General features: G+C 37.2%; 1 protein-coding gene across 2 annotated transcripts in view; it reads right to left on the bottom strand.

Moving 5' to 3' along the window:
* Positions 1-25969, bottom strand: part of Aff2 (ALF transcription elongation factor 2) — a 504495-nt gene that overhangs the window by 46724 nt on the left and 431802 nt on the right. For both annotated transcript variants that reach the window (NM_001427288.1, XM_087599250.1), the window contains exon 9: positions 714-873. In NM_001427288.1, coding sequence (NP_001414217.1) covers positions 714-873 — 160 coding nt within the window. The remainder of the gene's footprint in view (positions 1-713; positions 874-25969) is intronic.

The following is a 25969-nucleotide window of genomic DNA, read 5'->3' as shown; positions in this document are numbered from 1 at the left end:
TATTTTTAACAGCAATAAAATGACTACTGTCTCTATTATTCCTTTCTAGTTATTGAGAAAGAAATATATAAAGAGCCATGAGATGAATTTCCTTGTTGTACAACACGCAGACTCGTGGAACCAGAGAACTTAACCAGAGGATGAGAAGGTAAAAACTAAGTCTTCCATTTTAGAGTTATTGTTCTGATATTTGGGGTGCTAGGCTAAACATTTCATAACTTATTATTATCTGTCACATGATATAAACTGAAATAAGGAATGTGTGACTTCTTGAGTGGTATTTGAACTTTATGGAAAGAAATGTGTCTCAAGTCTTCCTTGCTTAGTATCCATTTGCCACTTTAAAACTTTAAAGTAAAGTAGCATTGGCATCTTCAGATATATAAGTGGCTCTTAGTTCACTTTAATAGTTAAGTTGCAAGCTTGATCATTCCTATCCTAGTTTTATGTGAGCTGAAGCTTGAGGCTCAGCATAGCTCAGTGACTCCCATAGAAAATCCATCACACAGCAAGCAACCTGTACAACTTAGAGTCACACAAAAGGAATCTATAAATGTTAGGGCATACACAAACATATGTTTGAAAGAAACAATCCTTCCAAGTCTCAAGCTACGTTTCTGAAGTAGTTATTGTACTAAAGTACAACTGGTGATATATCTGGCATGCACCTTACGCATCAGCACATAGATGGATCCTGAGGCCTGACAACTCACCTCTGGAGTAGCCACTCTAGGAGCCTCGTTGGATTCGCTGTCGGTGGTGCTGCTTTCAGTGTCTGAGTCTGATTCTGAGCTACTCTCTGACTCACTGGAGCTGCCAGACCCCACACTAGCTTGAGCTGCAGATGTAGGCTGTGGTGTGGCCAAGAGTGAGCTGAAAGAAAAATGACATCATTCATTACCTCATCAAGTCTCAGACTTGAAAGAAACAGACTGGTTCAATATAAACACTTATGATCTGTGAACTGCAGGAAGAGTAGATTACAGGATGCTCACCTGACAGAAACAAAATATAAGGTTCCAAGAGCCCAGTGTGAAGGCCAATGTCAAAAGTTTGATTCAAAGCAAGCACCTTGGCCCAGCACAGTTCCTCTCTTCCAGGAAACCCTTCCTTCCTTCATATTCCATATGAAAACTTTCAACAGAGATTTCATACTAGACTAAAGGCTGAGGCTCAGAGGTTTTATTGTTCCACTTATTTCAGTAAATTTCTCATATTCTGTTATTATATAGACCTCCACCCCAACTTCTTGGAGTATAGTCTAATGTAGTCATATTTCTAAGAACTGGTAACTTCAATTTTCCTTTTATTAGAGGAAACTGAGGCCTAGGGTTGAGAAGGGACTTGACTTCAGATATGGTACCACAGTGCCCTGGCTCCTTCAAAGGATAACGGCTGTGCTCATTACATGTTATTCCAGGTCCAAGGTATGGTCCTCAATTTCTTTCTCTTGGGTCCATGAATAAGGAAATGAGAAAATGTACTTCTTTGCATTCTTCGATATTATTTTTGTAATGTTTTGAAATTCTTATCGAGGAGCATAGACCTTGAGCAAAACATCCGTCTCTAATGCTTGATTTTTAAATTTGTAGAGGTGAGCCAACAGAGTATTTGAAGACCTGCACCATTTGCTATTCTGCCTTTATTGGGAATCAACTCTTCTTTACCAATCGTTTACTTTCTGTGTACTGCACCAAATCGACTTTAATTGTCTAATAGGATTCTGGAGCAAAGCATTGTTTTTTCTGTCCTTTTAACCATTGTCTCTTTGGATTGAATTCTGCTTCACTTTGTCTTAGGAACTGTGCAAAAAACAAACAAAGAGACAAACAAAACTTCAAGGAGGTTTCTAATCTCAGTAAATCTCTTTAACCTGGTCCTCCTTTGAAGATCAATTGAGCTCAATGTCGGCTTGTGGATAGCTCACTTCCCTAAGAGACTAAGTTTGATCCCTTCTGCTGGCTCCACCTTTACCCTATAATTCTCAAACACTTGGCAATTTTCTTGACTTTCCCACCTAACATTCTTCAAGTCTGAGGCAAAAGTTGAAACAAGCGGTCATGTTCTGACATTGGGGGGGGGGGCACCTAATTCTCCGGTTCCATCTTTAAACCTATGATAGAGACATTTCAAGAATTCTCTTGTTCAGAACTCTAGAAGCATGGACATTTATCCTTGCCTGAAGCTGTACCAGTCCATGCTCATCCCATACTCTCAATAGAGCCTCTTTCCAACTCTATGTCTCTCATCACTGAGCTGAAGATTTCCTCCCATACTGCTAAAAGGGAGGTAATCCATTTTAGGGCAGCACCGGCTTCTCAGCAGGCACCATTCAGCACAGAAAACCTTTTTGCACCAGGTTTAATGCCAATCCCTAAAGTCTGGTCTTTTAATTTCCTAGGTAGACATTTGCTTTCACAGAACAAAGACTCATCTTGAATTGCTAACTGCCAAGCAAATGCTCTCCACCAGTACATTCTCTGCCAAATATACCAAGAGATTGGAGGGAAGCACAAGAAATAGCGGACTGTATCTCTTGGGAGAATCTGTCTGTGTTTCTGTTACAGGGAAAGGGAGGAAGCCTGTAACCCAAGTGTTTGTACTTTTTTGCATTTCTTTACAGAACTCCATTTAAGTGCCAGTAATGACTCCATACTTATGCTAAGTACCTTTTAAATTGAATCAATTGGTTTTTAATCTTTAGTTACTAAATAAAGATTAAGAGAATATATCTAAGTGAGACTAATCCTGAGATTAAGCAAATTTGGCCTTAATTTCCCTCAAGTAAAGTAATAATATAATTTAGCACATCTGCAATGCTGAGAATACTGGGTGGTGGATTGAGGGATACAAATCTAATTTGGATCCAAGATGATTATTTTCCAGTAAAAGGCTGGTTCATCCATACATGAATTCATTGTGATTTCTTGTAAGAAGCTGTTCAGCCTGGTATTATTTACTGAAAACTGGTTCTGGATTTACTTTGGGATATTTTTGGATAGTGTTCCCATTTACTGGATTACTTTTGAGCAATTTCTCTTTCAGAGAGAGTCACTATTGAGTTTGTGCCCTTACAATAAAATGCACTAACATAATACACATAAAGCATAGCTAGTTTACTTACCAGAATCAACTTACTCATAAACTAAAAACTCAAGCTCTACAATACTAGGAGGAGACTGTGAATGTGTATGTTTAAAGTAAGTATGCTTTATCTAAAGATATTTGAAGACAAATGCATTTTCGTATGCAGATTTTTAAAACCTCAAAATTAATATGTTGAATGTAAGTCATACACAAATACATATAATGCGCCCAATCAGATCCCTTAATGAAACTCAATATTGCTTCAGTAACCTTCACATTGTGCTTGACATTAGTTTAGGTCAAGGGTGTCATCAGATGAATTTGTCTCAAACATAAAAAGAAAGTTCTAGAATTTTTCTGAACTTCGATTCATAATAATGTGATCATGGGCATTGAAAGAAACCACTACACTCATTCTACTAAGTAATGGAAAAAGTATAACCGAGTCTAAGCCTCACTTACTATGGACTTTTCCTAGAAACAAATGAAGCCAAGACTGAAATACTATCTTCAAAACATAACAAAATCAACATGAGAATAATTGCTTCAGGCCCTGACTCTTGTCTGGAATCTACTGTGGAACTTTCACGTCAGCAGAGCATCACTGAATTTCACTTAGTTGCTCAAAACTATTAGCTGGTCAGCTAAATTACCTCTTCTGCTACATTTATTTCCATATGTCCTTAATTTCTTTTTAAAATGTATACTAAACTGACTGTGAATGAATCCAGCCGATGTGATACTTGATTTTGCATAGAAGATGAAAGATTAGTGCATAATTTATATATCTCCATTTAACAAGGCTACATTAAAATTATTTCCCACACACTATTTATTTTCATATTTACATAAACTACATTTCTAAAGAATGCTAGTAGCTCCAGTGTGTGATATTAAGATCACTAATATTTAGTACATTAAATTAACTGCCTCATACTCTGAACTCTATGACTTAAATCTTAATGGAATATAACCTCTCAAAAGATACATGTTTGTAACAACTTCAAAGTCAATCTTTCATAGATCAGCTTTGCTACTGTATTCATCAGTGAGTCAGCCTTACTCAATGAAGCAAGGCCTCATTTTAATTCCAATTTCATTCATTTTTGTCTTTATGATTGCAGTGCAGACTAGAGGGAGAATTCAAAACTCAAGAGAGAGATCTGAGTAGGCCACTGGCAGGAAAATTTGAGAGGCATTAAAATGGCTTCTTTAGAAAGGATTGTCTCTGGTTTAAGGATCTTGAGTGGGCCGGGAAAAATTAAAGGATTTAAAAGATGACCCATCTACTGCATACTCTCTTCTAGATATGAATACATTTATGATTATATTGAATAAACAGTTCTAGAAACAATTGGGATCAATTTGTGACACCATAATTAATGAGTAGATGCAAGAAAAGCAGAGGATTGAAACAGTGTTGAAGAAACTGGGACCATTTGATGGAAAGAGTTGGGGTTAGAAACATGGGTAGATCATAGCACAAGAACAATCCAGAGGTCTGTCCTTTGAAAAAATGAGTGACATAAAGAATGCCCTCTAAGATAACTGGGCATCTAAGCATCTAGTGCGGAATATGTCACTTCATATTTTTAAATGTAATTTTCCAAATGTTGAAGTAAAATATTCTTTTCAAATCAGTGATCAGGTACCAAAATAGCAATGAAAAGTGTGATAGTAAGATCGAAAGTATGGTTTTAGAGTGGGCTTGGATGCTGTTTAAGATATCTTCTTACTCAAAGGTTCTGATCCTCTTAGAACTAAAGTGTGTAGGTCTCAAATAATCTTTCAACTGCATTTCATCAGTCACATAACTCTTGATAAACTGGAGTACTAAACGATGTATTATTGAAGAGCTAATTTTTTTAAAAAATAAGTTTATTCATTTTACATTCCAATATCATGCTCATCCTCCCAGTCCCCCATCACAAGTCTCTCCCCCAGTCTCCTCTTTCCTCCTCTGAGAAGGGGGAACCCTCTTGGGTATACCCCAATGTTGGCACATCAAATCATTATAGGATTAGGCACATCCTCTCCCACTGCAGCCAGGCAAGGCAGCCCAGTTAGGGGAACAGGATTTGCAGGCAAGCAAACAGCTTTAGGGATAGTCCCCTATTCCAGTTGTTCATGACCCACATGAAGACCAAGCTGCACAAATGCTACATATGTGCAGGGGTCCTAGGTCCAGCCTGTTTATGTTTGCTGGTTGGTGGTTCAGAATCTGAAGGCTTGAAGCCCCACGGGTCCAAAGGAGTTGTCTCTGTTGGTCTTCCTGTGGAGTTCCTATTCTGAAAGAGCTGTTTGATGGCTTAGGCTTTTCATTAATTCAGGTTAACAGCTTTACAAAAGTCAAACATTTGTATTAATGCTCTTCAAGTCTGCTCCAAATTCAACTGCAAGTTCCTTTCATAAGGAGTAAAGAAAAATTATGAACTAATCAATTTGCTTAATAAATACATGTGGGCATCAAAACAAAAATTCTAGAATCTATAATAGGTGGGAAATGTAAATAGGAAATTTTGACAAGAAAGTTCTGGAGATACTGATATTATCAACAAATGTCCAAAGACTTAGAGCTCGCAAAAGACATGCAGCATTGCATATATTTCAGGGTTGACTTGCATTAATTTTTTCTCTTAATTGAGACTTGTGCAAATTTTAACATCCTACTTTCCTAATTTTAGAAGGATCACATATCTGTCTACCAGCCAATTTAGAATAATTTTATATTTGAGTTCATAATTACATTGCAAAGAGATCTCTACTTGAACTTACCTCTCTCTTCCCCTAAAATTTTACTTTATAAATTTTTAAAAATAAAATTTAGTTTATAAAACTCTGCATTTGAGAATTCCAGGAATACATTTGCTTCATTAATGCTAAGTCAATAGGAGCAAACCTTCTGAGCCATGAACTTTTTCCATGGAGTGAGAACAAACCACTTTCTATGCTTTTTAAGAAGTTTGAATCTTCCCATATTTCTCCCAGGCCTGCAACCTTAATCCACTTGGCCAGTGGAAAGGATACAAAGAGTAGAAAGCAGTACAGAGGTTAAGCAGAAGCATAATGTATGATGTAGACAAAAAGTAGAGTTGCTCTGGTGGGAGTGGATGAAAAGAGAAAATAAGATGGCCCTTGAGCACCATTGAAAGGTGAAACATCTTATATACAAATATTATCATGGCCAGCAAAAATGAGGATATTTTTTTTAAATGCTTTGAAAATTAATGTCCACTTGTGATCTGTGTCCTAAATATAATATTTAATTTGCTAGCTGATCTTTGTTTTTGTAATGAAGTCTGATCCACATGTATTTACTCACGCATTCATTTTCATGAACCATTTACTGTATACTACAAGTTTTAAATCTGTGAATGATTGGAGAGGTCTGTGGTTGGCAAAATAACATCCACACCTTTATCCCTGTAACCAGTGAATATGTCACCTTAAGTATTCAATGGGAATTTGAATGTATCAATAAATTAAACATCTTGAGGTAAAAGATTATCCCAGGTTATCCAGATGAGTCTGGTTTGATCACAAGCATCCTTCCAAGAGAAAAAAGAATTTAGAAGACAAAGTAAGGCTGCGGGTGTAGTGTGAGGATTTCATCTGCTGGCTTCGATAATGGAGCAAAGTCAAGGAATATGACAGGCTCTAAAAGCTGGGAATCAAACTTAGTTTAGAGCCATCAAGAAAACTGAAGATAATAAACTGTGCCAATAGCACAAATAAGAAAGGAACTATTTATCCTTGTCGGCTTCAATAAAGAATGCAGCTCTCACCTTGATTTTTGCCTCGTGAGGCTCATGACCAAGTTTTGAACTCCAGAACTCTGATATCAAACTTGTATTGTTTGAAATAATTTCCTATGGTATAAAAGCTACTAATTTAAGGTAATGAAAAAAATACAAGATCCTAACACAAATGACTAAAATATTGAGCACAGCAGATTATACTTTAGCACAGTTATCTCTGTTTATGAAATATCATTTTCCTTTAAAGTCTATAAGCAAGACCACACTGAGAAGCATGAGAACCAACTGGTGAGTGAGGGAGCAGGTCTCTCAGACTCAGGAAGATGCCCAAGAAAAGGGCTGGATCAGTCAGGATAACTGCAAACTAGCCTTTTGAAGCTGTCAGAAATGAAAATGAGTGACAGTGTCTGTTTCTCCTCATTTACCAGAAGCTGTGTCCTTTCTGAAGAGATAATAATGAAAAATTGTGGTAATGGCTTTTCATAATTTCATATATTTATAAATCAATCAGTTCTGAGCTGTGATTTTAGTGAACTAACCAGATCATGATCCTTGGGATTTTCTTGCTTAGGCCCACTTTCAGTCCATTTAAATAGCTACAGTTCCCCTGAAAGCTTTAGAAAGAGTATATTATTATAACCAGGAAGAGTGCAAGGATGGATACCAGAGTATCTGATCTGGTTTTGGCACTTGACCATTATGTTACCTTAGGTTAGACACTCAACAATTAAGTCTCACTTTTTTATCTGTAAGTTGGGGATAATATACTACATACATTTTTAAAGAGGACAGTATGGGCATTCGAGTGATATTCTTTTAACTAGTGTATCTCAAACTTTATTGTGCGTGGGAATCACCTGGAGACCTTGTTAGTGTGCCAGATTGTATGTAAGGAAGCCTGAGGCAGGATCTGATTTCTACATTTCTAATGGAATCCCAATGATATCGATACTGCTGGTGGATTCCACTGAGATCAGCAAGGCTAAAATCTACTCAGGGCTAATCATGAAATAAGCTATTGAAAGAAAAATAAGTTAATGTGTTAGGAATTTGAAGTTATAGGCTAAAACACAATTTTGGTGTCATATATGCATTTCCATAATTATTTTTCCACCTTTAGTCACAAAAATTTGGCTGTTTTCTGTCATTTTTATTATATATGCTATACTTTAAGCTTTTATGTTAGGGTATGTGTAAGTGCATACAAGCACATGGGTGTGTAAAACCCATGTTTGTACATGTAGAGAGGCCAGAGATTAACACTGGGTGTCCTTCATTACTCTCTACCTCATTTTTTGGAGACAGGGTTTCTCATTAAACCTGAAACTAATTTATTTGCCTAGACTGGCTAGCCTGGGCAGTGTGGTGGTCTACAGAGCTAACTACCTGTCTTTGTCCCAACCCTTGCACAATTGCCAGAACAGAGGCGTTGGAGGTCCACACTGTGTTCCACTATAGCCAGCCTTTTATATAGGCGCTATAAATAACAACTCAGCTTCTCATGCTTGTGTAACAAGTACTTTACTTACTGAACCATCTCTTTAGCCTCTCTTTGCTTTCCCCTCACCCCCTTTAAGCTTTCTTTAAGCAATCATTCTTGAAGAATTTTTATTAGACACCTTCTGATAAGAAGGGGCTTCAGTTTGGTACTTTCTTTAGGCCTTTATCTGCTCCAATAGTTATCCAAACACATTACTTTTCCATGTTAATGTGCCTAAAGGATTATTAAAATGAGGTTCTGAAATGAGATGCTTCTGTCTAAACCAAAATTTTGGGTGGTTCCAGACTATACTGATGACTACTTCTAGTAAACAACTATTTCCACAGTGCTAGATATGGGTAAAACATACTATGTACTATGTACCAAGAACTGGGTTATTGAAATTTCCCTACATCCCTTTAATGCATGCCAACACTTACACCATACTGCTTCCATTTTACAGCTGGGAATACTGATGCCCACTATCCAACAATAGCAACACAAAGAATACTTTAGAAAAGTAACGAGAAAATAAAAACTGAATTCTGTTCCACCACAGTACCTAGTAAGATGGCACTAGGGAAGACTCTAGGAAGGCCAGCTAGTGTTTGCCAATGGCATGTTATATCTTAAAAGCATCAACATTTGTGTGGCATTTTAATTTTGCAACTTGGAATCCACATTAATCCCCAATAGTGACTGGGTTTGTTGACTGCATGCATGGCCACAAGAAGAGGGAGCAGAAGTCTACCAATTTTATCAGTGAAGTTCCAGAGCTTCTTAGCCATGTAGTTGGGGCCCGGGGAGAGAGAGAGAGAGAGAGAGAGAGAGAGAGGGGGGGGGGAACAAAAAAGTTGTTTTTATTGTTGTGCCAAAAAAAATCAATTCTACCTTGAGAAGATGAAAGCAATATGAACTGCACTATACAAAGCATCCTTTTAATTATATCAAGTGGTGCTAGGGCTGACTGTAGACATGCTTTCAATGCCAGCAGAGGTAGGAAAATCTTTGACTTCAATGACAGACTGGGTTCCAAAGTGAATTCTAGGTCAGCCAGGCACATAATTGGACCCTGTAGCAAAAGAGCTAATGATAATAATTTTTAAAAAGATAATAGTGACTTGGAGTTAATCCCAAATGTTTCCTCTGGTAACTTAGTGAGATAAATGGCTAGAAGTTGGTGTTGAAAATATTGACAGCCTGTACTTCTTTGCTGAGGAATATTTTGTTGCATTTAGTTCAAAGACACATACAAAATTTCTAAAATAAAAGGCATACATTGAATGAATCTTACTTCCTACTCATATCAGAAATATCTTGCAAAGATAAGTGTTAAATGTTCAAGTTGGTGACAAAACAGCAACCTGGAAATCAGTATTTCTAGCTTCCACAAAAGAGCCAGTCATACAATCTGGTGCTATGTTAGCAGAGAAAACCCTAGTGGCTATGCCACTAGTTCTCAAGAAAGAAACTGCTGTTGACTTTCTTCAATAAAATCACAAAGATTTTGTGAACACTTACCAGTTTGACTTCCTCATTATAAAGGTCTTTGGGCTCAGAACTATTACTATTTGTTTTCTAAAACTGCTGTTTAGTGGCATAGGAAATCTTTAATCTACATAATTCTCATTTCACATACGATATTCCTTATCTATTTTCAGTCTGCACTCTCTGATAAACGGAAAGCTATGCTCAAGTAGTTCTGTTTCAGTTCCATCAACAAAATGCAGCTTATTTTAAAAGTTATTTTTTCATGTGATTGGCATTTATGGAAATACCTTTCAATAGGTCACTGAGTGTACATATGTTCATGAGCATGGGAAATAAATGGTATGCCTCCTTCTGAAAATGGGTGCTACATGCAAACACACTGTCCTGTTTTATTTAAAACACAAATTCCCATCATTTTACTTTGTGTGAAATATGGGCTCCTCTCAGATCTTGATACATTAACCAGTCTAGACAGCACTGAGCCTAAGATTAACTGGTTTTCTACTTGATGCTTTTCAGTGCAATAATTAATTTGCTCATGGAGCAAAAAATATTCCATCAAGTTGAGATTAAATATGAAGTTGAGTTGAAGTATTTTCACGAAAGACAGGACTATATCCTTCAGCTCACATGCATTGTCAGTTATGACAGTCACATCCATGTTAGTAAGAAGAAAATGTTTCTTTCCTGTAAGCAATTGGCTTATGGAAAACATTCGTCCTAGCATTTATTATAATTCACAAAATATATTACTAAACAGAAAATACATTACTAAACAGAAAGAGAAAAATCTTAACAGTTTCTATAAGAATTTACTTCTATCTTTTGCCTAAACCCATCTATACCATTTATAACACTGACATCTTATACCTTTTGCACAAAAGCCCTCTTAGTAAAAAACCCTGGCTATTCTGAAAGGAATTCCCATACTTGTTATTTTGAGTGACAACAAAAGAAAGAGTAGATCTTTAGTCCATTAATACAACCTGTCTGAAAATTCTTACCATCTAGTTAACACAATCTCCATTCTCATCAATGCTAAATTGGAGGAGGTCAAGTGCAAAAGAGAAAAGAATGGACCGTACTTTCCCCGGGCTTGTAGCGCTCATGTGATCCTGTACATAAACCACTTTTACCATTAAGAAGAAAAGTCTGTTCAAGGCCATGAGGGATAAGAAAACTAAGTATAAGCAGCCTTCTTTCTAGTGAAATAGCTGGGCTCACAAGTAAATCTAGATCAGTAACCACAGAAATGGCAAGCCTGTGTCACAATGATTATACACAGTCAATTCCAAGCTGACTTAAAAAGAAATGGAAGCAAACAAGCATTTCACCAGGAACTACTAGTAGATTCAATAAAGGCAAAGGGGCTCATAGTAATAGGTCAGAATGATTTGTTTTATTATTAAGAGAAGTTTTAATGCAGGGGAATTTTTAACACTTAGCAATTCCAAAGATTGGAGAGGTTAGAATGAGAAGGATTTAAGTAGGCAAAAACAAACATCTTTTGTGACTCAGCAAATGATAATTGCATTTGATCACTTCATTAGAAAAAGCAGGGATTCATATGTTCTGAGTACAAGGCACATACCATTTCATAATGTTAACAGTAAACTAAAACAGTACAGGCTTTGCATCAGCTAAATTCATCAAGTGCATATTTTAGGCTTAGCTTCAGGTGGACTGTGAATGTCCAAAAGAAGAAAATTATGCTTACTTACAACCTTGAAAAATATACTTTCAGTGTGATATGAATAGCTATAACTTGAAAGTATGGTTATTCAAAATCTTAGTAGTGTTTCATGAGTCCTATACTATTCCAGCTTTATATTGATAAAGGTTGGATATGCTACTCTGCCAGTGGAAGTTTAGGTAACAAAATATGAGGCAAATAAATATTTCCTAGAAAGTTCTTGTGCTAAAATATTTTTTGTCTGTAATTACATTTAAATGTGTACTTTATATCATTTTATGTAAATCCAAGGTGTTTAAATGATAAATAATATGAATATGGGCATCTATACATTGATGGTTTTGTGTGTGTGTGTATGCTTGTGCATGTGTGTGCATGTTTGTATTTAAATGAGCATATATGTGAGGATAATTACTATTTACTAAAACCCAATACATCTGATAAAATGAATTAATCAATTTCAGCATTACTTTTCATTTACTTGATTTTTAATGCTGGGAATTTGGGCCTCACATAGTAGACAAACACTCTATCACTAAACTGTATCCTCAGCCCCTAGTTAAAACACTGAAATAGATGACTGGCTAAGAAAGAAAAATATGTTTTGGAAGCAGATCTCCAAATGATGCACATAATATTAATTAAAACAATATTACTATGATTTGGATAAAGGCTGAGGTATTGAGTTCTACATCACATACTAGACAATTAGTCATTTAATAAAAGGAGATATTGTTGTCTGCCAATGTTTATACCAATCCCCATTTGTGTTCTAACCATCTCTTCATTATCAGCATTGTGGCAATATATATTAGTTAACATATTTCAATCCTATAACAAGCTAACATTAAAATTAGAATACATAAAGACAAGGATACAATTCAAGCATGAAGGGTGAGAGTGATGGTTTGGTGTTTTAGAATACTATTTTATTTTCGAGAAGACCTAGGTTCCATTCCCAGCAGCTCCTAACCATCTGTAACTCCAGTTCCAGTGGACCTGACACTCTTTACTGGCTTAGTAGCAACCAGGAGTGCATGTAATGCACATACATGCCGGTAAAATACCATATGCATAAAATAGGAGTAAATAAACTGTTTTTAAATTCGAGAATGCAGGCTGAACAAGCTCATGAGGTCCCACCCCTAGCTGAAGTATAGTTGCCAGTTGATGGTTGCTGGGGGAGGCACAGTCACTTTTGGGTCTGGCCACTGATAAGTCATCCATGCATAGTAGTGAAGCCCCAACCGTGTGTATATGAGCCACACAACAGGAAGACATGACGTTGGAAGAGAAATGGGATAGAGATTTTAGGGAAAGCTTGATGTGGAGTGAGGAGTGGCTATAAGCACAATTCATTGTGTGTGGGGGGGTATAATATGTGTGTGTGGGGGGTTATGATGTGTGTGTGTATGTATGTATGTATGTATGTATGTATGTATGTATGTATGTATGAAAAGTTTAAGGAATAAAACCTTTAAAAGGCAAAATGTCTGATCGCCCTGCAAGTGGGATTGTTTCCAGATGTTGCTGTTGACTCACTTCATCCCCAGTCAGTCCGGTGCTAAGCAAAGCTAGCAAGAAGGCTTCTGGTTCCTCAGGGTAACAGGGATTGGTGGTTTCTATGGCATTGTCCTATTCTTCATTTATATGACCTCTTTAATCTTTTAGGCGGTTTTTAATCTTGTTCAAAATAAGGTTTCCTTCTTTCCTGTCTTCTTCCTGAGTCTCCCTTCCCATTCTTCTCACTTGTTCTTCATTACTTCCTAGTATCTTATAACAATCTCAACACTCAGTAGAATACTACTGATAGTGCAGCATCTTGATTACACTACACAGTGACTTCGAAAACTCTTTTCAGGAGTTCTTTCTCTCCTTGTGAATTATCGGAATCTTCATATAAGAAGTGGCATGAAAAATTATTCAAAAAATAAAAGATTTAAAAGCTTTTAATATCTGTGTTTCAAATGGTATTTAGTTAACTCCTTTTTAAAATGAACAGAAAGAAAGAATCTAGCCTCCTATAATTTGCATGCTTTTAATGTTGTTATAGAAGGGCAAGAAACGGCATGACTTCAACAGCTCCAACAGAAACCCAAGGAGGTTTTAAACCAATACTGCCTATGCTCTTTCTTTAGAGATTGCATCTTTGAGAACTCATTATGCCTTAATTGTGTATCCAAATTGTATCTGTGAGAGGAAAGCAAAGCTACTTTTGCTTTGTGATTTTACTTTCCTTTAATATGATATTTTATACACTGTGGTTTATTCATTTGTTGGTCGGATGGTTTTTATGAGATGTGATTCAACATAGATTCTTTTCTAGTATCATGTTTTATAAAGATATGGGGAATGTAATATAAGTCTGATACAATTATGGTTATATGCCATGCAAGACGATACTGTAAATATACAGAGAGTCTGAAAAGCTGCTTAGCAAAATGATTTTAATATACATGGCAGTGTGAAAATGTACAAGGAATCTATAATGACAACGAAGATTAGCCATTTGCTCTCTAACCTTATTTACAGAAGCAATCAGAGGTATTCAGGTCGAGTTAATGACCCTGTCTCCAATTAATTCAATTGTCTACAAACAACACTGGTGCAGTGGCTGTCTCTAAGTCTGCCTCACAGTCTCAGAGGGAATACATAAGACTCCATTAAAAGTGACAATAATAATGCATTTATTACTGAAACACTATTGTATTATAAATAAATTCTTCATGTTAAATTATGCTTCATGCTTTAACAGAAATTCAATTACTGAAATAATAAAAAGACGGTGTATTTGCCAAGTGCTTGGACTATAATTTGGCTGCTTGGTTACCAATGGTTGGCTGTTTTGCAGGTTTTTTTTTCTTCATAGACTATTTCTTTTGAATAAATGCCAGACTTTTTCATACAAATTTTATGAACAAGTTGGAAAATGAAATTTTGAGCTTTTGAATCCAATTATGAAAGACATAACTAAATCTATTATTGAAAAAAATTCTAGTAAGCCCTTTGTGCCACTGTTCAGAGCTGTCTGGTAATTGAGGTAAGCACAGGTGCTGCTCATTATGGACCATTGTGCACCATCTGAATTCTGGGAACTGTGGAATTCAGATGCTTTAAACTCTGTTTGTGTGAATAACAAACAGGCCTGATTCTGCACTTGTTTGTACAAGCTTGTACACAGCTCATTTGGGACATCGAAGACACCTGCTTACCCCTTTGGAGCCAAAACAGTACCACTCATGTTCTGGCTATCCTATTGATAACAATTTTGCAAAAGCAACATATTTTATATTTTCTCTTCTTTCCTATCATCTCTTACACCATAAAACAATGCCAACATACACTTGTCTTCAGTCATAGGGAAGTCAGTTGAATAAATCTACTTTAATTAGTCAATGACAAGGGGAAATACAAAGTTGTACAATATAGCCAGGGGGAATATCAAACCAATGCTTATTGTGGAAGGTTGCTTCTGACAGACAAGCTGATGTTCTGTATGTGTATGTATGTGTCTGTGCGCATATGTGTACATGTACATGCACAAGTGTGTAGAATGCATGTGCTCACATGTACACATGGTTAAGTACTAGAATTTCCTTCCTTCCTTGTTTTTGTTTTTTTTTTTTTCTCTCCAGAGTACTCATATGTGTCTTTGCAATATCTAATCCTATTCTTTAGATGGGTCATTTGGAAACAGAGAACCTCATAATTGTAAAGACTGGCTTCTGGTTTTCAGAATGCAAAGAAAAATTTACTCACAGCAGTAATTTGTAAAGCTGTACTCCCATCCCATAGGGCTAGAGCTGGACATGAAGCCGTCAATTGTACAGTCCTATAGCAGGATGCTGGAGCTTATACTGTTATTCTGAACTTCTGGCTAAAGTCATATTATCCTGAATATGCACACCCTACAATAGCTTAGCAATGTTCCTACTAACTTTAATAATTCAGCGAGTTTCAATTTTCTATGGCAGGTTTTACCTACTGGACAACCACTGCCCAGAAAACATGTGGCGATGTTCTGTTGTAGAGCAAAACATACATTTAGGTTACTCCTACTGCCAAATGCAATTCTGGGTCTCCTCAACTGCAGCTAGCCTTTTCCACAGCGATTAAACATAAGAAGCCAGACTTTCAGATCCTGTAGTCGTTAAGCCTTATGTTTGGCTTGTGTTTTCCTGTGAGAATTCATGAATTAAGTTTAAGGTTGGAGGTGTGGGAAGTATTAAAAGACACTACAGATATTAACACTGCTTACGGTTTTGAAGCTCTACCAGAAGACCCCATAGTTAAAACTAATTCTACCTATTTTACTATGCTTGCACTCCTAGTTCCCAGAGAATTCTCACACTGAAGAGGAGTAGACCAACCACACCTGCTTACACTGCCGCTTATTTTGTCAATCAGTAAATGCTATGGTTTTGATAGGATCTAATAAAGCTAGTAGGAATGGGATTCAACCAAAGTAAGTTCCTTGCTATCAGGGAATGACTATGGCTTATAGAGTTTGGCAGGGCTCCACAGATGTGGATTGGCATCTTACCTTTTCCCTTCTGTTACCACAGAGACTGAGTGCAAGGTAAAGCCCTGCAGGAATGTAAATCATTTGGAAACTCTCATGGACAATATTCTACTGTGTCTCATTTGCACTTAAAGAAAGCTGCCCTACGGATCTTGTGTACTTTTAAGATTTATCTGAAAGATACATGAAGAAGAATCCCAGTCAAAAATGTACATATTTAATGGAATTAGATCTCCAGGCAAGAAGATGTCAAAAGAAAAGGCAAAATATGAAAGTGAATGCGAAGTGTTCCTCTCCACAGCTATCTCCTGCTTTGAGAAATATCTTCTGGGATGCCATTTACTACACAATCGTGATTTTACTGAATTAAAAAAAAACTGAAGTATAAAATATACTTTCTATCGCCGAAGTAAATTGTTGTTTTCACATGTCTCTCTGAAGTCTGCTTTTGTCAGCCAGGAAACTTGATATTTGCCTTTAGATCTGCCTTTTTCAAATTATTCTTATTGAAACATAACAATTACTGTGAAACACTCAAATTGCAGTGAGGAGCAGAATTGGGGAGCTATGCTTACTGCAAGTCCTCATTTATGTTCTGGCCCCAAGAATGAGCAGCTTCACAAGGAATCCAAGTCTCTGGAGCTGGCTGGCTGGTGAGAGCAGCAGGAAAGCCTGCAATGTGCCTGTATGGCTTTTCTCATGAAAACCCAAAGCCCCAGTAGCATTACCTCCAAACACATGCTGTAGGTGGAGAAAAGGACGGTTGGGCTGTTACATGTTTAAAAGTCTTCAGGCTTTACACCCATATGTGTGCATTCATCTCTGTATATATGCACGCATGTAGAGAAGGAATGTCTCCTATTTTTTAAAAAATGCTTTTTATCTTACTGTGTCAACAACCTGCCACTTATAAAGAGAAATTCTACATACTAATAAAATATGTTATATTTGTATCCCCCTTGAGTTTGAAGTCTATGTGTTGAGACCTAATAAGTCAGTGATACTACATATAGAAATCTTTTCTCAAACATGGTTCTTTTACCACATTTATTATTTTTATTATACCAAATATTAACAATAATAACACTTCATTCCACCCACTTCCTCATATGCACTTTGACTCTGATCAAGGTCTCAGAGCTAGGAAGTAGCAGGGAAAAAACAACTCTGTTTTGGAAGTTTTTCTTTGTTTTGCCTATCAGGCAGTTTCCCATCCATATGTGTATTTTGAGAGGGATCTATCAAAAAACAAGTACTAATATCTTTAAACATATGTTTTCATACAATTCTCTGCAGACTTTTCAAGGTATTGCATTGACGGTTGAAGATGCTAGTTATTCTTCAGTTAACAGTGATGATGATGATGATGATGATGATGATGATGATGATGATGATGATGATGGGAATAGCTGCTGCTGACACACCTCTTACTGTGTGCCCTGCACAATAGCCACTTTTTATTATATTCCACTTAGCTCTCATAATAGATGCACAGACTGTTATTGCTCTCATTTCCAATGAGAGGGTGGCAGTTTAGAGAGGTTAAGCAGCTTCCTTTAAGATGCGAGGGAGACAAATAACCCTATTAAAAATGGGGTTCAGAGCTAAACAAAGAATTCACAGCTGAGGAATGCCGAATGGCTGAGAAACACCTAAAGAAATGTTCAACATCTTTAGTCATAAGGGAAATGCAAATCAAAACAACCCTGAGATTTCACCTCACACCAGTGAGAATGGCTAAGGTCAAAAACTCAGGGGACAGCAAATGCTGGCGAGGATGTGGAGAAAGAGGAACATTCCTCCATTGTTGGTGGGATTGCAGACTGGTACAACCATTCTGGAAATCAGTCTGGAGGTTCCTCAGAAAATTGGACATTGAACTGCCTGGGTAGTTCAATGCATATACCCAAAAGATGCTCCAACATATAAAAAAGACACGTGCTCCACAATGTTCATCGCAGCCTTATTTATAATAGCCAGAAGCTGGAAAGAACCCAGATGCCCTTCAACAGAGGAATGGATACAGAAAATGTGGTACATCTACACAATGGAATATTACTCAGCTATCAAAAACAATGACTTTATGAAATTCATAGGCAAATGGTTGGAACTGGAAAATATCATCCTGAGTGAGGTAACCCAATCACAGAGAAACACACATGGTATGCACTCATTGATAAGTGGCTATTAGCCCAAATGCTTGAATTACCCTAGATGCCTAGAACACATGAAACTCAAGACGGATGATCAAAATGTGAATGCTTCACTCCTTCTTTAAAAGGGGAACAAGAATACCCTTGGAGGGGATATGGAGGCAAAGATTAAAACAGAGACAGAAGGAACACCCATTCAGAGCCTGCCCCACATGTGGCCCATACATATACAGCCACCCAATTAGACAAGATGGATGAAGCAAAGAAGTGCAGACTGACAGGAGCCGGATGTAGATCTCTCCTGAGAGACACAGCCAGAATACAGCAAACACAGAGGCGAATGCCAGCAGCAAACCACTGAACTGAGAATAGGACCCCCGTTGAAGGAATCAGAGAAAGAACTGGAAGAGCTCGAAGGGGCTCGAGACCCTATATGAACAACAATGCCAAGCAACCAGAGCTTCCAGGGACTAAGCCACTACCTAAAGACTATACATGGACTGACCCTGGACTCTGACCTCATAGGTAGCATTGAATATCCTAGTAAGATCATCAGTGTAAGGGGAAGCCCTGGGTCCTGCTAAGACTGAATGTGATTGTTGAGGGGAGGGCGGCAATGGGGGGAGGATGGGGAGGGGAACACCCATAAAGAAGGGGAGAGGGAGGGATTAGGGGGATATTGGCCCGTAAACTGGGAAAGGGAATAACACTTGAAATGTAAATAAGAAATTCTCAAGTTAAAAAAATAAAATAAAATAAAATAAAATTAAATTAAAAAAAAAGATGCGAATGAGTGTCATTCTGATAACAAAGGCCATGAAAGTTTACTACTGGGTTGGAACGAATTGCCTCAAGATTCTAATACACAACTTAAAGATAATATACATCATTGTTTTATTAAGTTTCTGTTTTTGTAAATACCAGTTTTAAGAGGCAAATACTGCTTATATAAGGATCTCATAAGGGCATGGCAGAATCATAGAATTGTAGCTATAGAGGGCATTGGGAGTAAGAAATCTATCTCTGTACTATCTGAGGAGGACCTGACATTAATCAGTATACTCAGAAATAAAGGCCATTTAGGGAAATTCATCAATCTCAGGCACTGATCCCAATAAAATTTGTTGCAACCATTTTGCTTTGTTGGGAGACAGGAGCTGGTGCATACAGAAAACTTGCCACAGAAAATACTATGTCTAAGACAATCACCTTTCTTTTGAATCTTGGACAATGACCATGAGATGGGTCTTTAGTTGACTAAACTGTTTAAATACATGACATTGATAACTTGGTATCTGTGGTTATTTAGGAATATGTAGCCTTTAACCCTACATATACCTAATGTCCATATGTACACATAATCCATAGGAATGAAGTTATTTTTGAATAACACCCTTTTTGATTATTATGTGTGTCCATGTTTGGTAGGCATTGGTGTGGGACATGATAGTGTAGTCTAGACTTATGGAATCAAATAAATGGCCAGAAAGGAAAAGGAATGGGGAACACTGGTTAGGGTAGGGAAAATGGTTTTTTATACTTTAGATATTTATCCCTCCTAATAGAAAACAAAATAACAACAAAAAAAACAAAAACCCCATCACAAGTAGTTAATATTCTCTTAATCCATTTACTGACAAAAGCTTTTTAAATACTGTCACATTGTTTTATATTATTATGTAGTTGATAGCATTTGTAATAATCTAGTCAACAGCAAATAGCATCTTTACAGGTACGTGGGCTAGTCTTGGACTAATTCATGACTTCATCAGAGTATTTACATTGGATCCAATTAATTCATTAGTAGATTTGTAGTATTCCTCCTGGAAATATTCTTACTCCATCCACTTTCAACCAAAGTTCTTTTTTAATGACCACTACCTGTATGCCAAAACTATTACAATATACCACATACTGTGTTGACTTTTTCTTTTTTTATTGCATTTTTAATTTACGTTTTAAATGTTATGCCATTTTCCGTTTTCCCCTCCAGAGACCCGCTATCCCATCCTCCCTCCCCCTGATTCTACAAGGGTGCTCCCTCACTCACCCACCCACTCCCCCCCACCTCCCTGCCCTGACATTCCCCTACACTAAGGCATTGGACCTTTACAGGACCAAGGGCCTCTCCTCCCAGTGATGCCCGACAAGGCCATCCTCTGCTGCATATGCAGATGGAGCCATAGGTCCAATCCTGTGTTTTCTTGGGATGGTGGTTTAGTCCATGGGAGCTCAAAGTGCAGGGCTTCTGGTTGGTTGGTATTGTTCTTATGATGTTGCAAGCTCCTTCAGCTCCTTCAATCCTTTCTCTGACTCCTCCATTGGGGAACCTGTTTGCAGTTCAACGGTTGGCTGCGAGCATCCACCTTTGTATTTGTAAGACTCTGGCAGAGCCTCTCAGGAGACAGCTATATTAGGCTCCTGTCAGCATGTACTTCTTGGCATCTTCAATAGTGCCTAGGTTTGGAGGCTATATATGGAATCCCAACCTTCCTTCACTTCTTTCTTGATAGTTTTTTTTTTATGATCCTACCATGTCACAAATTGAATAATCTCTTTCTTCTGCTCAAAGTTCTCCAATATCTTCCAACTCATTCAAAGCCAAACTCTTTTCAATAGCTCATCAGCAATTCTATAATCTGATTCACAGCAAACTTTCCTATCTCATCTCTAAATATTCTTATCCGTGTTCACTCAGCTTCAGGCATCCCCTTTCTTTAATATTTCTATGGCACCTCAGGAACAACTGTGCCTCAGGGGTTTTGCATATGATGTTCTCTAAAGTATACCTCCTCCTCATTTTTAAGGCTTTTCTCAGATGCCAGTTCCTAGAGATGCTTTCATACACACCCTAGGCCTTTCTGACACTCAACCATGATTTATTTTCCTCTAATAGCATTTATCACACTCCAGTATATGTTGTTATTACATACCTGTGTTGTTCATCATTTGTTTCAACACAAGAGAATATAAACAGTGCTAGGGGAGAGATTCAGAGGAAATGTCAATATTTCTAGCTCATAAGAAATTACATAGCAGGAATGTGATAAATATTTACTAATGCAATCTTGAATGACTAAGAAGACAGTTCAAAATGATTGACCAAGCAAACCACTAACAACAGATTGTAAGAGTGTGCATGTATTGAGAAACTACTCCAGGCTAATGGCTAATCACTTGGTACAAATTACCCCAGCCTTCATATTAATTGTCTGGAGAGATAGGAATTATGTTAGATCCAGTTGAACACAACTAGAGAAAGAATGTATATGAGCTTAATGTGGATCAGGTAAAAATGTTTTGGTACATATTTAAATTAAGTTCTCAAGACACCAAGGCTCAGGTAGCATGAGAAAGATTTCCTAAGATTACCCAGCTAATTAGTTAGAAGAGCTGGCAACCAAATCCAGGTCTTCCTGGCTCCAAAGTTCTTTATCTCACACAGACAGGAACAATAGTGTGGCAATGCTCTAAGTCCTTGTCTTCCCCCAACCACCAACCCTTAAGAAGAGCAATGGCCTTTCACTATGATTGTAGTTTACTGCAAAGTCCCAAGAAATCAAGAGGGAGCTCTCTTAGATGACTAATGCAAAAAAATGTTTGGGAGAGTTTCTCAGGACAGGCCTATACTAAAGCTAAATGGTATCTTTAATCTCATATGATTTTATCATTGGAGGCAAATCCAAATAAAGCATTCTACGTGGAAATTTTCAGAGATATACTTAGAGACCATTTTAGGTATTCATTACCCCACTTTTCCGAAGAAAATACTGAAGCCCAGACTTGTTAACAGTGACACACCAAGTTAGAGAAAAATCTGTAAGGAAATTATATGCTTCTTAAATCCTAATAAAGTCTGCCACATATTTTTCACTGGCCTAAAACATACTTCACTTCTGCAGCAGCAGCATCAACAGAAGCAAAGAACAGAGAAATAAAGCTGCACGTAAACCAAAGTAGCAAATGAGCAGCCCCTATGGTTGGCTTTTAGGCTGAGCTGCCTGCGGTTACCATTCCTTATTGGAGTGGATATTTTCCTTAATGGCCTTCTCCTCTAGTGCTCAGACAGTCGGAAGAAAGGATTTTCTAAAGCACTTTCAGAAAAAGAAGCTCACCCACTCTTGGGTGTGATACAGTATCTAGAACAGAATATAAACATGTTTATCAGCCATTCTTTACCTTGTTAATGATCACAAGCCAAAACAAGATCTTTTCCTTTCTTAGCTGTGAAAATACATTTATTTCAACAATAGAATTATTATAGATGATAACGGTGGTGCAAGTCATATAAATTGGAAGATTCTAGTTGGTATGAACTGTGTTTATTAAGACTACTACCTAATTAAAGAGATATTTATAACTGTAGTATTCTGACAAATGGTTTACAATTATTAATATAACCTTTGTATTTTTATTCTAAAAGGCAAAACTATTACTTCAAGTATCAATATACTGCAATGTGTAAATAATTATCAAAAATGCAAATCACACTCATGTCTTGCATATCAATTGAATATGTCAATCTTAATAAAACTACTTGTAAAATACTGTGGTCTTTGATAAAATGAATCAAATCTATTATGCAAGATGCATTTGCAGCTTGCAAAACAAACAAAACAACAACAAACAAAACAAAATAAAACAAAATCCCCAATCATCCATCAACTTCAGTTCTGAAGCCAGGCACTAGTTACAGCTGAAGTAACACTGCCTTAGTGGTCAGAGGACCAGAAAAAATTCTGTTATCTAAAGCCTCCATCAGGTCAATGATTAGCAACATGATATGATACATCTTCATTCCAGTAACCAGAAGCCTCAAAGAGTCCCTGCTCTATTTGCCATGTCTATAGGTGGTTTGGGACCAATGTAATTGAAATTCAAAGGTCAGATGCCAGTGGTAAACAGAAATGGGGGACAAAGCACTTAGAAACACAGTAGCTTGTGGGCCGGACACTGTTGTAAATTGTTCCTGGCTACTTGACATGCACACCAGTTTTCTACATGCAGAGGAAATACTAGGGCAGTGGCTGCCATATAGTTCACAATGATGCTAGCTGATGTACAGACACAAAGGGCTCCTGTTAAACTCTGAGAAACTCTATTTTGACATAGAGATGGCAAGTGCAATGAATTCCCATGCTTTTACTTTGGAATATGAGGCTTTCCAGATTCATAAGACACTCTGATCTATACTGTATAGGTTCAGGCATAAACTTATCTGGTATAATATACCCCTTTGATGAATATATGGTGACCATAATTTTATGCTAACTTATGGCTTCAAACAACCTGTATACATCACGGGAAAAGTAGTTACTCTGTGCACTTTGACTTTATGAGAAAAAAAAAAACAAGAAATATCATCACCCCTTTTTGCAAGGCTCAGTATGCCAGTGAAGAAACTCGTGGCTCTTAAAAGACTTAACTAGTTCAAGAACACAGCATTGTGAGTGTCAGATTCATGGGTGTCAGAATAGTTCAGGTTTGTCTGATGCCTGGGTTTTTTTGTTTGTTTATTTGTTTGTTTGTTTTGTTTTGTTTTTACATTACAACTCTGCTTGAGGCTGCAATGCTACTTAACATACAAAGGGAATGCTGATCCAGTGAGATGGTTCCTGGCTCCTAATGTTTATACACTGCTGTGGTTCAACTCACTTTATAATGCCTTCTAGAAGCTGGAGTTAGGTACCAAAGAACATCCAAGTGTCTTTTAGATCACTCTTTTTATCTATCTTTGGTTGGTAGGCCAAGAAAGGGTGTAACATCAACTGAGTCTCAGGAACTGGGCTGGTCTCCAGCCCCACTAATACTAGTGACCCATTTGGTACCTTTCAGGCATGGATTTATGGGGCATAGGGATTATGGAAACCATAGAAGTAGGTATTTCTTTCTGGTCACAGAAAGGCTACTTAAGCTGAGCACAACAATTTGCTTTGCATTTTGAACAACACACTTCAGAAATACCGTGACTCTTGCATCACCTTCTTTACAAGCTAAAGACACTTAACATCAGATTTCCTTTTAATATTAAAAGAGGTAGCTTTATTTTGAGTTTTCTAAAGAAAACACAGATGGAATACAATGATATTTTCTTTCTTATTTTCATCCATAATATGCTGTTCCTTAAAGAGAAATGCTAACTTAAGGGAAAACAGAAACTATTTTTCTAATTCAGATGGAAAAAAATCTGGATAGCTTGGCTATGATTTGCTTGTAATCAACAGCAAATCAAAAAGATTCATGTTAAAGGAATTACAATCTAATTAGTTTTCTTACTGTTTGATGAGATTAATTTAGAGCTACATCAAGACATGCAGAATTGCATATAGCCAGAAGATCCACCAGTTTCAGTCTCCATTATGAGAAAATTTATAGAGTAATTCTCAACATTGCCAGGCCAAGTGTGTTAAAATAGGCATTTCGTGTGGCTCTGTCACTACCCAATCCATTAAGCTGAAAGAAGAGCCTGGAAAGAACCTAGATAGGATTACCATGCTACTGTGCGTTTGATTTTCAACCACTAATAAGTAACCTTTCTGAGCTTAGTATCCTCTTCTGTAAGAAGATAATCTTGTTTTTTTGTTTATTTTGTTTTCTTATTGGTTATTTTATTTATTTACATTTCGAATGTTATCCCCCTTCCTAGTTTCCCCTTCACAAACCCCCTATTCCCTCCCCCTTCCCTTGCTATGAGGGTGCTCCTGCACTTGCCCACTCACTCTTGCCTCAGTGCCCTAGCATTCCCCTACCCTGGGTCCTACAGCTTCCATAGGACCGAGGGTCTCCCCTCCCATTGATGCCAGATGAGGACATCCTCTGCTACATATGCAGCTGAGGCCATGGGTCCTTCAATGTGTCCTCTAATTGGTTGGTGGTTTAGTCCATGGAAGTGCTGGGATGTCTGGTTGGTTGATATTGTTGTTCTTCCTATGATAATGAATTCTTAAACAGATACTAAAGCAATTAGTGATGATGAAGCTGAATTTGTGGGGCTCAGCAGGCCCTCAATATAGATTGACATTATTACTACTACTATTCTCAAGGTCTTTAGATCATGAAATAAAGGTTGTAGACATTGCTTGACAGAATGGGATACCAAGTAGGGGTTTTTTCCGTGTGACATTTTGGTGTCTGTATTAGAACCTGAAAGCAGTGTCACTCTTTTGTTTATTCAATTTTATAACAATCCATTTGCCATTCACAAAATTTCTTTGAAAGGTAGAAAAGAAGCATCATGGCTTGATGTCTGAATTGTCACTGACAGGTGGCTGAATAATATAAGAAGCACTAATTGTTTGGACTTAATAAACAGTTTGTTGGCCTCAAATAATTGGTGCTTGTTTGGCTGGTATGATTATTGTTATCACAGTCTCTCTATATGATGTGATCTGGCAGAAGTTTCTATCTTTTACAAGTTTTAAATCCCAATAGAATTGACAGAAAAAGCTATAACTGAAAATTGGTTTGCAATTTTCCTCCTTCTTTCCAGTAAGTCCTGTATGGTTATATTATGAACCTTGCTTCACACAAACTGCTTGTGACTTTTATGGCCCTTTTGTGATCTAAATGGCTATCTCATAAGATATTCCATTGCAGCTTCTTTTTCAATTGCTTTTACTGTGAAATGCCCTTGTGGAGAGTTCTGGAGACAATTTCACACTTATGGTATTGATTTGCTAAACCTGATGATAGGTTTATATTTAAGATACAGTATTGCATATGAGCAGAGTGAGAAGCTTATGAAAAACAGAGCTCAAGCTTCCATGACAATATGTTAGACACCAT

This window comes from Rattus norvegicus, chromosome X (assembly GCF_021556685.1).
Source record: "Rattus norvegicus strain SHRSP/BbbUtx chromosome X, alternate assembly SHRSP_T2T, whole genome shotgun sequence".
NCBI classification, from domain to species: Eukaryota; Metazoa; Chordata; class Mammalia; order Rodentia; family Muridae; genus Rattus; species Rattus norvegicus.
This window is presented reverse-complemented; position numbering and strand designations above follow the sequence as displayed.